Consider the following 18,300-nt stretch of genomic DNA (forward strand, 5'->3'; position numbering starts at 1 on the left):
CCAAGGGAATACAAGTAAGCAAAGAACTCAGCAAACACCAAAAAAAACCCTGACACCAAGACTCACTTCAAGCACATTCTCTTATGTGAGAATGAAACATCCAAGGTCATAATGCTGCAGGCTGGAGATTCAAAAAAGATTTCAGAGCTTTGCAAAGACATTGTGAAGGATTTAAAGATAGCTTATCAGCAGTACGTTGTTGGCAGTTGAAGATATGATAAAAAGGCTTCCATTCCTGTCTTGCAATGCTATAAACAACTGTTAATCACTTATGCTAGTTCAAAGTTCTCATATGAAGTTTGAAACATAATAGATCTGTCTGTCTTCTAGCATACCTTGGAGCTGAGGTACTGATCTAGTGTTCACTAAGACGTGACTGATGAGTTTCTGTTACAATTTTGACTATGAGTTGATATAGGAAAAGAACAAACTTCGCTATCAAACTGTAGTTATCTATCTACCTATCATTTCAACTCTGGAGCACCTGTGATGGCTGCCATCCTGGCTGACACACAGGGGATTAAATTGGGGACCTCTAGAGCTGAAAGCACAAGTCTTTCTACGCTTGGTTAAACAGCCAAGCATTGTCAGGTGAGGCTATAAAAGATTCATATTCTGGGTGGATCAGACACAGAGTGGGACCTGAAAACACCCCCCCCACACCCCCACATCCCTACGCATCCATCCACAAGTGGGATATGCATCTATCTCCAGATTTTCAAACATTCAGCACTCACAATTGTGGCCAGATTTTCAAACCGCTCAGCTCCCATTCAGGCATCTAAACAAGGCTCAGCTTTTCCGAAGCACTCAGTAAGCAGCAGCTCTTATTCTGACACCCAAGCCAGATTTTCGAAAAAGCCCAGCACCGAACATTCTCAGCCCTTTTGAGAAATTTGGCCCCAACAGTAAGTGACAAGCTCTTGAAAAGCTGGCCCTGAACTCTTTTGATAATCTGGACCTAAGCATCTATATACCAGTAAGACTCTTTTCCCCACTTTCAAATTCCTAAAATCTCAGTGTAGGCTGATTTATTCCTCTTCCAAGGAAAGCAGATTTCTGCAAGGATCATGTCATTTGCAGACCATATGGCAGAAGGGAACCTTAGTTAAAGAATGGTGAGCTAAATTACAATCCCCTTTACTTTGGCAAGGACATCAGGTGGATGCCTTTATGATGAAGTGGGTTTCTTGCAGTCTTTCTTTTTTTTTTTCATCTCAGGGTTCCAACAGGTGTTTCCTCCAAGGCATATATGTTTCCTATAATATTGGAATGAAGGGAGATGTCACCCATGACGGCTTGTATATATAGATGATGGTTTTATTATGACAGAAAACGGGTGCATTGATTGATTGGTAGAGCTGAGTAGAGTAAAAAGGGCTTGTGAGAAGACTGTCTCTAACTTGCCAAAATACCATTTAATCACTGGCTGGGACATTCATTATCTGGGCAGCAGGGAGGAGGCCTTGAATACTGGGGAGGAGCAGTATGGCTAATGGACAAAAGTGTCTTTATTTGGCATCAGACTGTACAGAGACACTGGAGAAATGTAAAGGGATGCAGGTTTATTTATTCCCCTGGATATATCAATTACTGTAGACAGTTCTGTTTAAAGAACAAGTTTAGACTATCTCCCTGTCTCATAACACTAGAACAAAAGGAGAGCAAATAAAATTGGAAAGTGAAAAATTCAAAACTGATACAAGGATTTTTTTTTTAATGCAACCTATAATTAGGTAGTGGAACTCACTGCCAGAGGATGTCATGAAGGCCAAGAATTTAGCAAGATTCAAAGAGGGACTAGACATTTACATGGTAGCAATAATATCTAGAGTTTTAATAGTTAATAATAATTAAATTCGGAAGAGATATAAGACCTTATGGTTCAGTGTTTAAGACAGTCTCTAAAGTGAGACCATCATGGAGGGCAGATTATCCCATATCTGCCATGGATGAGGGTTCTTGCACTTTCCTCTGAAACATCTGGTGCTGGACCTTGCTGGACTGTGCTAGCTAAGAGAGAACAGGGTTAAGAAGGCACTGCAGGTCTGCAATGGAGCCAGCTCTCTGACTTCTGATTAAAATTAAACTCAGCACATGTTCTAATATCTTGAACATGTTGCAGAGAAGGCTTGCAGGCTGCTTGGCAAGCTGCAGTCATTACAGCTTTGCTCAGTGCCATTAATGGACCCTTTGTGGCTTTTATATTTTGTGCTGGTCTCATGATGGGTGAATGTTTATAAAACCTAGAAACATGTTAATTTAAAAAGAACAAGGCAACCCATTCTAACGAGGACACCCTGGGGCTTTGTTGTTATTTCCTTAGCCTAAGGTTGGTGAGCTAGCAGCAGCCAACTGGAACTTCCAGCCTGGTCTTTGATGAGGTCTCCTGTGGAAAGAAACAGACTCAGAAAGGCCCTGCAAGCCTCATAAAGGAATGTCACCCTTTCCCTTCACACCTCTCTCCTGCCCCTGCAACACCCTCCCATTCAGTGAACCTCACCTTGCTAATTCTGTTTAGGTGAGAGATTACTGACACATGGTCTACACCAGCAAGGTATGTCAGTATAACTGCATTGTTCACCATGAATGATGTAGTGATACCAACCTAATTCCTGGTGTAGACTGTGCTATATCAATGGGGCGGGGGGCTTCTCCTGTTGACATAGCTACCACTTCTTTGGGAGGTGGAGTACCTACGCCAGTAAGAGAAGCCCTCCCATCGGCATTGGTAGCATCTTCACTGAAGCACTACAGCAACACTGCTGCCTTTTAAGAGTAGACAAGCCCTAAGACATGTAAAATAGGAAGGGGTAGTACCTCGGCTGGTGCAGGCTCATGTAATTCTATGGAAGCAATGGAGCTATGCCAATTTATGCTAGCAGAAGATCTAATCCCGTAAGTGTTTTTTTTTTTAATTCCCCCATTATTGTGGTCATTACAGTCATAGGGTGATCAAGTAGATTTTGTACCTGACTTGACAAATGTTCTTGACAATTGCTCAAGGTTGATTTTACCCCAACTTTAGAACCAGAGAAAATCGTTCTGAGTGAATTATTTATTCAACACATTTCACCTCTTTTTCTGTTCAAGAGTTGGTGGTGATCAGATAGTGATTTACTCATAATTATCTGTCATTCAGAAGTATTCTCCAAACAATTCTTGAGGTCAGGAACAGTAACATCACAACATTCAGAATTTAACCTGATTGGATATGTAAGTCACATGGTCTTGTTTCTGCTCCCTGATTAGATGAGTATAACACTCTGAAGCACAACTACATATCTGAAATGTACTTTCTGTCAATACACTGCAACATCGTCCTGATCTAAAACTCAACAGATCAGCAGCGCGCACACAGAAGCATGCTTTTTTTTTTGCATGCAGAGAGAGATGGTTTACTAGCCATGCACCATCCAAACCCTTCATAAATTGGAACTGAGGATGATCATGGCTACCAGTCCTTTGATTGGTTACTAGCCATATTGCACCTTCCATCGTTTTGTACCATTATGACTCCTGTCAAATCCCCTCCTTTGGTATAAAAAAAAATCAGTGCTGCCTAAAATAATGTAGTGTGTGTGTAGAGAACCCGTATCATAGAACCCAGAGAGCACAGCTGCTCTGTGTCAGAGCCTGCAGAAATTATTATCTGTATGCTATTCACAGTGTTGATTCCGTCTTCCCCAGCCTTTCTTGGGGCTGATCAGCCCTGTTATGATGATGATGGTTGTTAGCCAGCCCCATATCCATCCCCCCCAAAAAAAAATTAGGGCCATAATAGCTGATGACAGGGCGGTTGCAGTCCTTTTTTTATCAGCAGAGCTGCTGATGATGATATGGATTTCCAGCTTTTTTATGATCAGCTCTGCTGATGATGAGGATGGATTTGGAGTGCTGCACATATCACGTCTATCTGCAGCATTCAGTAAAAGATAGGTGACATGTAAAAGAGTCAGAGGATTGTTTTACCTTTTACTGACCTTTTTTGAGAGCAGCCCCAATGCAAAAAATTTTCGGAGAGCTGCAGGAACTGTGGGATAGCTTCAGTCCTCCAGTCCATGCATCCATTTGATTCTTTGCCCTTTTTAAAAAAAATTTTTAAATTTTCATTTTCTGTAACGGAGCGCTGATAGAACGATTTTGCTTGCTTGCCGCCTGATCCATCCGCATGGTCCCATGGGGAGCTTTTTTTTTTTTGATTTTTGATGCATCGCCCCCCATGCTGATCGAGCTCCACGCTGGGCAAACAGGAAATATTCAAAAAAGTTAGGGGGCTTTTCCTGTTTACCTGACCTGCATCGAGAGTTCAGATTGCAGTCCAGAGCGTCACTGGTGCACTGTCTGAGTCAATGGAAAGGTTCCTGTTGATTTCATTGGGTTTTGGGGCTAGACCAGGGTTGCATAAAAATCACTCTTTCCATGAACATCCCTGCTGATGAACTTGATGCTTAGAGTATTCAGGGGAAGCAAGCACAAAACAGCCACTAGAACCATCCATATAATAATTCAAATAAATATTTGATGAATATGTTTTCCCTGCATTTGCTTGGCTCTACACAGCACATTAACAAGAGGATTCATCTAAATAATCCCCTCTTGTGTTCTCTAAATTGCTCCACCATCACTGTAACCATGTACCATCAGGGACAAGACAGGGCTCTTGTGTGTAGTGTACAGCTCCACACAACTGATCTGCCTTGCTGCAGTGGGACAGACTAGCCATGAGTCAGACAAAGATGGGTTTTTGCCAACAGGTACAAAGATAATTTCAATGTGGCTAAACTGTCACCATGGCTGCGATGTAGCTGATCAGTTGCTCTGTCTATTTAGGACTGCAGCTCTCGTGATAGAAGAGGATAGAAATGCTTTGCTGGATTCAACAGGAATGTTCCACTGGTGCGAGGCTGTCCCATTGGAACAGGCTATCCTGGTAGGTGTGGTGTAATTAGCTAGGCTGTATGGAACTAACATGCCCTTTTAAATATCGAAGGGCTCTGCTGTCTGCAGAGGTTGATACCCACTGTGTACTCAGTACCAAGGACATTCACACCTGCACTGTTCACTCACTCACTTTACTTGTGTTCTTTCTTGTTCTCTTCGGGATACACTGTGCCCTTTAGACACTGATTTATGCTACGAGACCCTGAGGGTTGAGCCTCAGGGACAGGTGGGAATGGGAATGTCTGGAAGCTGTACCATCCTTGAGGGTGTTCCATCTTCTCCTGCTGGTTATTATTTTTAGTACGACAGTAGCATCTGGAGGCTCCAACCAAGACAAAGACCCCATCATGCTAGGCACTGACATGCACACGGGAGACCGTCCCTCTCCCGAAGAAGGTATATGCTACATGCAGAAGACAGGGATAAGAGTGTTATCCCCATTTTACGGATGGGAATCTCAGGCTGAGAGTGGCTAAGTGACTTGCGCAAGGTCATACAGGGTGTCTATGGCTGAGCTGGGAATTGAACCCCAACCTTTCTAGGGCTATATGCGGGGCACAGAGAGGGGGCTTTTTTTAATATATCTCTAATATAATACATAATCACTCCTCAGCAAAGCCTTTCCTATGCAGCATGAGTGGGGAGGCAGCTGGTTCACTAGAGGGTCCTGGCAGGTAGGCAAAGGGGAAACTGATTTTCAAATATTTTGTTTTTAAAATGACTTAATTGCAAATTTCAAGACTTTCTGTGTTCTGATTTTACCAGTCTGGGAATCTTTAAACTTTTTTTTTTAGTTCATTTATTTACTATAAGTGTTAGTCTTTTAAAAGAACAAAATTCCATTTAGAAATGGCAGGCGGTGCTCTGAGCTGCCAGGATGCTGAGAGGAGGCAACCAAATCTTGCAGTGAGGTGATCAAAGATTTCATCAGACATACAGAATGTTCAAGCTGTTCCGCCAGCTGGGAGACTTGCAGCCGGTTGGAATTCATGCTGCTTGAAATGCAGCATCCTCCTTCTGAGCATGTAAAAGGATCCTAAAACCCATCAACCTCCAAAATAGAAAGGGATAAATATCCGAAAGGCCTGGAGGCTCAGGTCAGATAAACCAAGTGTAGCATTTTCAAAAGCACCTAAGTCCCATTTTCAAATACTTAGCGTATGTCTACACTTGGGGCTGGGGATTCCCAGCTCGAGAAATCATATCAGCGCTAGGTCTGATCAAACCAGTGTGCTAAAAATAGAGTGTAGCCACAGCAGTGCAAGAAGCCTGGGGTGCTAACCAACACAGCTACATACCTAGCGTCTCAGGTGGATACGCACTAGGGTGGTGAGCCCCTCCCGTTACTCATGTTATGCTATTTTTAGTGCACTAGCACTATCAGGGCTAGCACCAGTGTGATTCTTTAAGCTGGGAATTACACCCCAAGCGTGTAGACTTGTTTCTCCAAAATGACATGCCAGTCCCTGTTGCTCACTTATTATACCAAACTTGCTCCTGTTGATCTAGCAGTTGCATACAGTATTTCTTTCTGCAGATTCCAGCAGCCATAGTTTTTCCAATTGTTCCTATTAAATACACTATATAATAGATTGTGTTTTTTTAATTGTTTAGCTCCATTCAACAAATTAACCATTGGACTTAAGGCATGTTGCATTAAATACAGCTGAAGGTTTCATTATTCAATATAAACTAATCCAATTAGTTAGAGACAATCATTTAATTTAGTTATGATTGTAATCTCTCATCAGGAAAGTTTCCTCTGCCATAATGCTTTTGTTTCTCTGGGAAGAAAAGCGGTTGGGGAAAGAATGTTATGAGGACTTACTAATTTGACACCTCATTGGCTAAGGTGACACACACCATGTACATTGACAGCTCTTGACTGGTTAATGTGGACACATACCATGTACCAATCAAGTAAGGCTTCCTCAGTCACATCTCATTACTCAACACTTCGTCATGCAGAGAGGATGATGAAAACAACGGTGTAGTGTGTCACAAGGAAACATGACGTCACAGAACCAGAAATGCAAAACCCAAATATACATCTGGTCAAAAAATAGGGAAACAAACTCCATAACATGATTGCTCTGCCTCTCCCCTGATTTATGTGCTTTAAATGAGATGACAATGACTAACCATGTCTTCCTGTGCATTTGTACCTTGCCTTGCACAATGGGGCCCCAACCCTGAAATTAATAATACATACATAACTGGATAAATATGATCCTATGCAAATAACAAATTGGCCAAAGTTGTTGTTGTTATTAATCATATTGACTGCAGTAGTGCCTAGGAACCAAGCAAGAATGGGGGCTCATGCACAAACACAGGGTAGCAGACACAGCATGGGGAACATGGTATAAAACACAAGCAGAGAGAACAGTGTGCAGGCAGCAGATGTCACGTTAGTGCTACAATTCAAAGTATGTATGTATTTATTTATTTGGGGGTGGGTTTGGTTGGGAAGATATCGGATAAATGGACAGAAAAGAAGGGAGCGGGGACCCTGAAGGGAAGGGGCTTGAGGGGGACACAGATGAGAGGAGCAGTAAAGCTGAGGTGAATAGACAGTGAGGGAGGGGAATGAAGAGGGTTTAAAATTGTGTGTGTACACCACTGCTCTCTACTGGAGGGACTAAGAACTGCTCCACTGTGCGTTGTAGGCCCTATACTGCTAATAGCTTGCTCCAAGCAATACTGCTCTGTGCTTTTGGAGCAAGATGATTGGAGTTCTAATCCCACCATTGCAATGAAGTACTGATTAGCTATGATATGGAACACACTCAAAACCTTAGCTCTGTAGGAGTAGCCAGTGCAGAAAGGGTGGAGAGTGTCACTTTAAAATCCAGAGGAATGGGTTCTAATCTGGTGTCTAGGTAAAATTCTTCTGTTTGCAGCAATCAGCCTGTGTTTTCTGACAGGAAGTTGCAAGCTTCATGGAATTTACTGCTCATGTGTACTGAGAGGAGCACACTTCACAGCAATGTATGTGTGGGTGGGGGGAGAGATTTTGACCACAACTTCAAGGTGAACTTTCAACCCTTAGTGAAAAAGTTCCTTGTATCTGTAATATCCATGCACAGCTAACAGGACCTTACTTTTTAAAGGCTCACCTGAAAGACTCATAAATACAATACTGCCTAGCATTTATTTTACCATCTTAGAAGACTGTAGGGCTCAGCAGATACTGTTGGGATTTGAACATGTAGCTCACCTCACCCTTGTAAGCTATCTTCTCTGCTATGTTGTATTCCTGCCACCAAAACTTTAGGGGAGTGAGTTTGGACTCAAAGAACTTATGAGGAATTGTTTCATTTTATACAAAGTCTGATTCCATGGCAGGGGTATTATCCAGTAAGGAAATGATCCAAGAAAAATGTAAAAAACTAGCAGCATGGGGGCTGTTCTGTTTTAATTTAGAAGCACCAGGGACAAACTACTTCACCTCTGCATGATCATATCGTGGTTTGTGTCTTTGGAGATGCTAACTCGACATTGATTGGGCTACGGAACTTTGTGATGCCTTTACGAGCCAGTAACTTCACTTACCAGGAGCTGAAAGACATCGTCTTTGTCGGGTCTCTGGAATATATGAAAAGAGAGTGGAAATTTATCCAGAATTTCCCAAAGCTGCTATTATTCCCGGTAAGAATTTCTCTGTTCAGTCTCTCACTGTCTCTCTGTCTCTCTCTCTCATATACACACACTCACACCATTTTTAGACAGTTTTAAAGTTCAATATGTTTTTAGTAACCATGTGCAAAACTCCAATGTTGACATTTTCCCCTTATGATGGGACTTTGCTTCTTTTGACTTCCACTGGATTTTCCTTCTGCAATTCTGTATTCTCATCAGGGATGGACAAATCCGTTCAGATCCAACAAGAACTTAACTGATCCTCTGCCCCAAAACTTGAACCTGAACCCAAAAATTTCTTGAGAAATTTTCACTTCTCCAAAGTTTGTTTTCTTTTACGGGTGCCTCTGCACTCTCTGGTTTCCTGCAGAAGCGCAGAGAACCTGCTCCCCAGAAGAAGTGGGAAGGTATCCAAAATTTCACAGGAGAAGCTCAAAGCTTTTGCAGTTTCTACTTCTGTTTCTGGACCTTTGCTGGTGAGAGGAATGTTGGAGAAGTTTCTGAAATGTGTTTGCTTATCTGAACCAAACCTATGACCCTTTAATGTTCACCCTTCTCTCAGTCTCATACTCCAATTATCTGTCCTTTTTTACCAGGGCAGCGCTCTCTCCTGTGCAGATCTGAGGGCAGTTAACATAAGGTACTGCACCATGTGTACCATCCTGTCTTCTAACCTGAGGGCTTCCACCAACCCAACTCTGGTGGACACAGAAAGCATTTTAGCCACTCTTAACATCCGGTCCATGCAGTTTAAGTGCAGTTCAACTGCTGGAGGTAAGAACTTCTCAGTTATGTAGATGAGCATCTTGATGTGATGAAGCAAGGGAAAATAAAATAATCTCTGTCTCCTCTCTCAAGCAGCAGCATTAGAAGAGGAATATTTCAGTTTACTTTTGCATAAACCTTGAAAGGGGTCAGGACTTTGCACTAACACCATCCACGGTGGTAACATGCACTTTTTGTCGGCAATTTTAAGGTTTTTCAAGGTCCCACCAGTGACGGATTGTAGGTTGAAGCTCTTGCCACAGTTCCTGTCCTGCTTTGTCCAACATGAAGAAGTAAAAAATGCAGCCACTGCCCTCTGTCTGCCTTAGTACTGGTGTCAGATTTGGTAGTAATCAAGGGACACAAGGTAGCAGTTCCCACTATCTTGCAGCTTTGAGGTGAGGGGCACCAGTTAAGAGCAACTCCTTGGCAAGGGTCAGGGAGAATAGGAACCTGACTACTCTCACCAATGGGCAGTGTGTATTGGGAAATATACCCACTACCACTGCCAGGAACAACCATAGGGGCATAGGTGTCCCACAGGCCATCCTTTGGTTTCTAGGAAACCCCTGGCATAAAATAATTGTAAAAAAAAATTAAAAACAGAGAAAGCTTAAGTAATGAGGTGAGTCAGGGAGTGGGGAAGGACACTTTTCTGCTTGGCAAGCAGGTGTTTAATGGGAAGGAAAGGTCTCTGGGACCTATTCTCCACGTGCTCAGAGAGCTACCCAGTGTGTTATAGCAAAACACGACAAAGTCAAATTGAAAAATTTTATGAGGAATCATCTGTGTCCTCTCTCTCTCCACCACCCACTGGGCATTGCCCCCTCATTTACCACTGCTCTGGTAATTAGCCTATCCCTGCAAAAGATAAATACATCAGTGACTCTTCCAAATTCAGAGCAATACTTTGGGTTTCCACCTTCTGAGGATGGGGAATGTGGAGGTGCATCCATGCTTACTTCTGAAGCTTTAGTAGCTTCAATTTTGTTTGCAAAAGCCTATGTGAATGGAGCTAATGGGCAGTGGTAGATGGCAGATGCATTACACATTCAATTCTGTAAAGGGTGTCTAAAAAGGGAAATCGTGTCTTACTATCTATTAGAAGTTCTTATGACAACAACACAGGGGGTGGGACAGGGGGACTTAGATTTTAGTGTACTTAGATTTAGAGAAAGCCTTACAAGGTCCCTCACCAAAGGCTAAGCTGTCATATGGGATAAAGAAAGGTCCTTAAATGGATTGAGATGGTTAAAAGGACAGGGGAAAAAGGGTAGGAATTAATGGTAAATTCTCAGAATGGAGAGGGTAATGGAGTAGAATCCCCCCAGGGTCAGTCCTCAGGTCCATCCTATTTCAATTATTCATAAATGATCAAGAAATCTGGAGAAAAGAGTGTAAAGAGCAGGGCAAAGTTTGCAGATGACACCAACAAGAGAAAGAAGAAGTTAGATAAGAAGCAGATTGAAAAACTTCAAAAGATCTCACAAAACTAGTGATTTTGGCAACAAAATGGCAAATGAAATTAAATGATAAAAAATGTAAAGTAACACATTAAAAAAAACCCCAACTAACTATACACACAACATGGGGGGGGCTGCTTTCTAGTCAGGAAAAAAAAAGATCTCTTATATAGTATGATAGTTCTCTGAAGATGTCCACAGTGTGTGCAGAGCGGTCAAAAAAAAAAAACATGTTTGGGAATCATTAAAAAGGGATAGAGAAATAGACTGAGAAATATATATTGCCCTTATATAAATCCTGTGTACAGTCTCTGTCTCCTCAAATCAAAAAAAAAAAAGGTTCAGAAAAAAGAAAAAAAAAAAAGAAAAAAATAGAGAGGGGTTTAGAGAGGAGATTAAGAGAGGAAAGGAAAGGAGAGAAAGGACTCTTCAAAGAGGAGAGGAGAAGAGGGGGGGGAGGGGACATATAATAAATGTATAAATGATGATGAGTGGGAGGATAAAAGAGAAGTACTTTTTTTATTAATTATAATACAAGAACTAGGGTCAGAAAAATAAAAAAAAAAATTATAAAAAAAAAAAAAAAAAAAAAACTTTCTTTTTTCACGCAGCAAACAACAGTCAAACTCTTACCTGGAGGAGGGTTGTGAAGGCTACTATAATAACAATGTTTAAAAGGGGAAAAATACTGGGCTAAGTCATGGTAAATAGCTATTAGCCATATGGGGTAGAATGGTCCCCCCCATCCCTCTGTCTGTCAGAGTCAGAAGATGGAGATGGATGAGAGAGAGAGAGATCATTGCCTGTTAGTGTGTTCTCCCTCAGGGGGGGGGCTGGCATTGGCCACTGTCGGTAGACAGATACTGGGCTAGATGGACCTTTGGTCTGACCCGGTACGGCCTTTCTTATGTTCTTATGTTCTTATTCCCTAACCTTCAACACAGGTAAGAGATTTGTATGTTTCCCCATGGGGGATTTGGGGCGGGGGGGTTGCTGCTGTTTTCATCTAAGCAGCAGTTGTAGCACAGAATTGCCATGGAAGCAAAACATCCAGTCCAGCAGAATATTTATTGCATCTCTCTTCCTCCCTTCATTTGGAAAAGGAGCCAAGATTTGTCCTCCTCTTGGGAAAGGAGAAGTATTAATTAACTGAAAACGGGCTGAGAAATATATGGCTCTCCTAAGTGTTTTCCCATACTTTATTATCATTCACAAGACTTTTAAAACAATTGCTGTGCCAAAGGAAAGATTAGAGTAAGGCAGAGACACGTTTTTAAATAATAAATTGACAAAACAATATGAATATAGGACTAAAAAAGAAGAAAAAGTGACTAATAAGGGATGTTTGAGTAAGAGGTACATGTAGCTGAAACAGATATATTAGTTAAAAAGCGATCTGTACATAGATATAAAGTTAGATCTATAGTTATAGATCTATATATCGATCATACGGATAGATAGATATACCGTGTGTGTGTGTATGTGTATATACGTATATACATACATGTATGCATATATATATATATATATATATATATATATATATGTTTGTATCTCTCTATCCATAATAGATAGATATAGCTACTGTACATACATCTTTGTACATACGTATGGAGATAGATAGATCGATCGATCAATCGATCTACAGGAATAAAAAGACATTTATTACTATCAATCACTGGCTCTCTTCTCTTCAGCATTTTTGCCTTTATCATGAAAACTTGTGATAAGCAGAATCCAAACGCCTTACCTGCAATAACAATAATAGAGAAAAATAGAAAAACAACTCTTCCCACCCCATCTGGGCAGTTTCCTCAAGTACATTTTTACCCACCTCTCTTGGAAATACTTCTATAGCTTTGTCCATCAGAAGATTTCAGAGCCCTTTACAAACTTTAATTAACCCCAGTAAGCCCCTGGGCCGGTGCGTATTATCAATGTTTTACAATTCTTTAAACAGTTCTTTAAACTGAGGCATAAAGAAGTTAGGCAACATGGTCCAAGTCCTCAAGGGTATTCAGGCATTGTGGGCTCAATACCTTTGTTGATCTGGGCCCATGCCAAAGGTCACACATCATGTCAGCAACAAGGCAGGAATAGATCTCAGATCCTCACTCCTGGGCTTTAACTACAAGACTATCCTTCCTCACACCATGTCGCTTTACAACAATTCTGTTGGGAGATGGACAGATGACAAGATGATTTGTTCCACGGAAGCAGAGCATGTGGAATAAGATGCCTCTGATTTCCTCATTCATTAAAATGACCAAGAGGGATGGGGGAAAAGAATCTTATATCATGGATAATGGAAAAGCTCAGTCAATGCTCAGCCCCAGAATAGGAGAAACAGGGATACTGACAAGAGTATAAGGAATCAGATTGCTTCTCTGGAGAGGGAGAAAAGGGCTAGTAGTTAGAGCATAGGAGCGAGAGCCAGGACCCCTAGGTTATGTTTCAGGGAGGGAGTCTAGTGTACTGGTTAGAGATGGGGCGATTAAAAATCAGGGCTCCTGGGTTCTCTTCCTGACTTATGGATAGACTGTGGGCTAGTGGTTAGAGCAGGGAACTGAGAGTCAGGGCTCCTGGGTTCTATTTATGGGTTTGGGAAGGAGTGGTTAGAGCAAGAATCCTGGCATCAGGTCTATTCTTATCCTTACCACTGACTTGCTGTGTGTCCTTGGGCAACTACCTAGCCATTCTGCACCCCAATTGTACACGTCTGTAATCAAAGTTATAGGATTGTTGTGAAGCCAAATTAATTACCGTTGGCAACATGAGTTGAGATCTTTGGCCGAGAGGCAATGTGGAAATGCAAATTATTCTTGTTTTTATTACTCATTACTGTGATCAGTTCTTTCTAAAAAAATAATCTGAATAAAAGGAAAGAGATTCTATCACCACTGAGTCGAACAGCTTTGACATCTTCTGACAAAAGACAGAGTTCCCCAACATGATCCCTTTCTATCTATTCTATGTTTTTCACTCAGGTATATATAAGGTGCCTCTCTCCTAACTCACTTTTTAGTGAGTTCTGGATCCCTAAAGTGACTACAATCCCAATTTCATAAATCCTTGGCTACTCAGTTAAGGTCATTTCTCAGATTTACACTATTTTCTGGGGACAGAAAAGTAGTATTCACTTAAAGGACATTATCATCAATAAAAAAAAAAAAAACCTTTTTCCTGAGCCAGCCATTAAATCTGTTTAGTGATTCACCTTCTGAGTATAAATTAGCTCTTTCCTCTTTCTAGATTCATTAGATGTGTTGTTAAAATATCCAGCCCACTTTCTTCCTTGCTGCTGTAATTATTTTTAATTATAGGCCCAGATCCTGCACCTGGGTCCACCTGTAGGAAGTCCCTGCTGATCCGATAAAAGATTGAAGCCATATTTTACACTCCTATAGGGCTTTTCATATGAAGATCTCAAAACCGTCTTATAGACATTCGCCCCCTAGGAAGAAGTAAATTATTATTACACTCCGTTTGCAAATGGGTAAATCAAGTCACAGAGAGGCTATATGGTTAGCCAGCAGGTTATGAACTAAGGTGGAGAGAGGTTGGAGTAGAACCCAAGTGTCCCAGCTCCCACTGCTATAACCACTAGATTCACTGTTTCCTCTTAATTATTTTGTAGTCCACCTGTAAAAATCAAAATAGTGGTCAGTAAAGGCATCAGTGGTTAAAGACAGAAGATACAGTAAAAATGTTACTGTTTTGAATGACTATTTCTTTTTAATAACCTCACACATAGAAAAAAAAGTTCCCAGCCTTGCTAGATCAAATAGTCCTGTACTTGAAAGCTGCCCTTAGGCTGTCTGAAGGGTCAATCCAGGAAGTAACTAAGGTACCTATGCATTAAGTATCTAAATCCCCAGGTGTGGCACCAAATCTCCTGCTTGGCTGCCACCTAACTTTGTAGACACCTAAATTAACTCAGTGCCTAGCTTTCCTCTGTAAAAATCCCATAAGTGCCTAAGCTTTAGACCCTAGCATTCACTCACTGCTGCTCCACTGTCTATGCTGTGCCACCTATCTCCTGCCAAAACCTCAGAGTGACTCCGGAGCTGGGGGAAGATAGGCATTCGGCTGCCTAAGTCATGTACAGGGCACAATCCAGTAGGCTTCCTCTGAGCACATCTACTGGATTGGGTCCCATTCAAAAGCCAGCTGGAGGAGAAGGTAGTGGTACCCACTTTATAACTGTTACTCATGTGGGAGACCCAGGTTTAATTCCCCCATCTGTCAGCAGAGAGAAAGGATTTGAATAGAGGGGGTCCCACCTCTCAGGAGCGGGTCTAACCACTGAGCTATGGGATAGTCTGATGTGGGGCTCCTTCAGTGTCTCCTGCTGAAGCTGTTCCACTGTGGATAAATAACAAGTGATTGGAGTAGGTAGACGGGTCCTCTCCCACCTTCCAGGTGGATCCCTAACCACTATACTATAGGGTCATTCCCTCTTTCTCTCTGACTGTTCCATGGGAGGAGCAGGGCTTAGCACCCCCCATCAGCTAGCTTAGGTGGCTTTTGTGGATCACATTCTGAGGCACCTCTCTTTCCCCATGCATTGTTAGTAGGGAATCTAGATGCCTAACCTGGCTTTATTGATCACAGTGTTGTCCCTGTGATTTTCTAGGCACTTAAAAAGTTAGGTGTTATAACATTCAGCATTGCAATGCCTAAATTGCTTCATGGATCCTACCCTAGGTGGCTAACTTGATTAGCCACTTTTGAAATTCCCAGTAGGTGCCTATTTGCATATTTAGATACCTAAATACCTTTGAAAATCTGGCCTCAAGTGCAAATTAGGGTTGATCTTTCCTTTCTTTATGAGCATTGTTACAGCAGGGCCACTGTGTGTGGTGCTGAAGGGGTTTAAAATCTCTTGCAATAAAATTCTAGCAGGTAGCTCCCTGCTGCTGAGATTATCTCAGGTGGCATTAGTTGAGGGGAATACTTCCAGGTGAAACAGCTGAATAATGCTAGCAACTAAGGAACCTCATGAGGTCAGCTGATGATCCAAATATAAATGAGGAAGGGTGGGGGGTTTCTATTCTCTGTCTCCATTTTGGTGAGGTGAGGGGGAAAAGAAATGAGTTTGGGTACTTGATTTAAGCCAAGTAAAAGAACTAGAAGGGGATAGGGGAGAGAAAAGAGCCCACAGAGATAGATAATGTCCAAACAGTTTGCTAAACTCAGCTGATGTGAGGCTGGCAAAACCATTCATGCGGGGGCTCTATCTCAAAAGATCCCTGATCTTGCAAACACTTAGACACATGTTTAAGTTTAAGATGCAGATAGTCCCATTGACTTTCTTGGGACCACTATGTTCTTAAAGTTAAATGGGTGTTTGGCTTAGACTAGGGAAATTTGGACCAGTCTATATACCACACAATGGTTGCACTGCTACAAACCCCTAACACAGCTCCTTTATTTTTCTTTGATGACGCTTTGGAGGAAGGAATGGATGTATTTATAGGCAGCCATTTTCTTATTCAGTGATTTTTTTAATGTGTGGAGTAGGTGCCCACAGCACAGGATAGACACCTATAGTTATATTTTGGATGCTTGAGATGAAAATAGTAATGCAGACCTGTTCCCCAGTAGAAGCAAATCAGGGCTTCTACTGTTGCAACCCACCACGGAAACTCACTAGAATAAATTGCACTAGCTTGTACAAGCTCCATTTTATACCAGTGCAGCACATCTAGACTGAGGTTTTCACTGGCATAGCTTGACAGTTCCAAGACAAAATTAAAAAAAAAAAACCCAATGTATACAGAATCTAACTGTTCACAGAATTGGGGTCAGGGAGGAGACATGTAGAAGATAAATAGAGAAGCAGAACTAAAGTAAGTGCTGGGGAACCAATAAATAGTCCAAATTAGTCCATCTGAAATAAGTGGGATTGCAGCACACCCATGAATGCAAGATTCTGTTTTTAGGGGATGTGGGGTTCATACCAGAGAACCAATGACTGATGAAGACCTGCCCCTGGTATGACCCAGATTGATCTTGGGGACCAAGAGTAGAAAAGCATTGGCTGACAGTAACTATTGGTCTGGGAGGAGAGAGCATAGATTATGAAGATCTTTCTTTAACATCATCATAATCTGAGGAGCTAGCAAGTACAGAAGGGACCAATTTCAAATAGCTATTTATGTATGTTATGAAGCAGCAAGCCTGGTTTTAAAAAAGACAGTTAAAAGCTGGACTTTTCTGTGCAATATTTATCAGTTGCTGATGGACCATTCAATTACTTGGCTGGACATCCAGCCACCTTACTGACCCTAATTCTCCATCATCCTAAACTTTGCAGCTGTAAATAAAACCACCTCATTTCAAATCCGCAACCTTGCAAAAGTTGGACATTTGTCATGATTTTGAGGCAGAAGTCCTAGCTAGGTTCCTCAAAAGTTAAGTGAACATTGCCTCTTATGTCAACATTGCAGCTATATGATCTGAGTCTGGAGTTTGTAACAAAGCCTGAACCAGTCACGTGTCTTGTGGTTTTGGATTTCATCATAAACATTTCAGAGAGCTCCATCTGAGCCCACCACATCTCTTCCACACATTACCTGTCCCCAGAGGTATACAATTGAAGAGCTCTTAGTGAACCAGGCCCCCATGGAGGTCAACATTATTTACGCCCACAGGAGTGACCATTTATTAGGGTCAGCTTGAATGCCAAGGGCTCCTAGTCTTTCCCATGAAAACTTTTAGGTTTTCCAGTAATGCTGTAATTATCACCCTGTCATGTCACAAAGTGAACAGGTTGGCAAACCTAGGTACTGAACTAAATAATCTGTGGCATAATCTAAATATATAACAGTAATTAAGTCTGACAACTTAATATGCTATTGAAATTCAAATGTACAGTAGTAATCTACAATTAAGTAATCTTTTGTAATAGCACCCTGCCAGTTTGTAAGATTTCAGGTACAGTGCTGTGTACTGTTTGGTAGCAAAAATATTGACATAAGGAAAATGTATCCAGGCAATGATCTGACATACATTCAAATCAGCTACTACACTATGTGCAAAGATAGAATAAAGGCAATAATTCATTTTCAGGCATTCAGCTGATGTCACCAGCAGATGTTCAGAAATGCCAGTGCATGCCCAGGAGGTGCTTTTTGTGTTGCTTCTCTGCCCCATATTTCAAATGTTTTTGGGCAGTTCTGTCACCTGAATTTAGGAATTGTCAGGATAGATTAGATCAGTGGCCCATCTAGGACCATATCAATGTCTAGACAGAGAGAAGGTTCAATGCATTTTACTTCCAGACCCAGATAATACTTCTGTTATCCCCGTTTGTTCAGCCACTTTATATAGGATTTGTAAGAGAGATGATCCACTACCCAATATCCTGTCTCTGACTGAGACGAGACCCTGCTTTTAGTCAGAGTCCCTAGTACAGTTTGGATTCTGCCATCTTTACTTGGAATAATGCCTTACTCAATGAGAGGTTCAATTAATAGTCACC

The 18,300-nt window shown here is 41.6% G+C and overlaps 1 protein-coding gene across 5 annotated transcripts in view; it reads left to right on the forward strand.

The window, feature by feature from the left end:
- Window positions 1-18,300, forward strand: part of KCNU1 (potassium calcium-activated channel subfamily U member 1) — an 87,493-nt gene that overhangs the window by 50,976 nt on the left and 18,217 nt on the right. For 3 of the 5 annotated variants that reach the window (XM_039521219.1, XM_039521222.1, XM_039521223.1), the window contains exons 21-23: window positions 4,834-4,933; window positions 8,371-8,595; window positions 9,183-9,360. In XM_039521219.1, coding sequence (XP_039377153.1) covers window positions 4,834-4,933; window positions 8,371-8,595; window positions 9,183-9,360 — 503 coding nt within the window. The remainder of the gene's footprint in view (window positions 1-4,833; window positions 4,934-8,370; window positions 8,596-9,182; window positions 9,361-18,300) is intronic. The other 2 variants (XM_039521220.1, XM_039521221.1) reach the window with 2 other exon arrangements.

The sequence above is a fragment of the Mauremys reevesii genome, linkage group 2, assembly GCF_016161935.1.
Source record: "Mauremys reevesii isolate NIE-2019 linkage group 2, ASM1616193v1, whole genome shotgun sequence".
NCBI lineage: Eukaryota > Metazoa > Chordata > Testudines > Geoemydidae > Mauremys > Mauremys reevesii.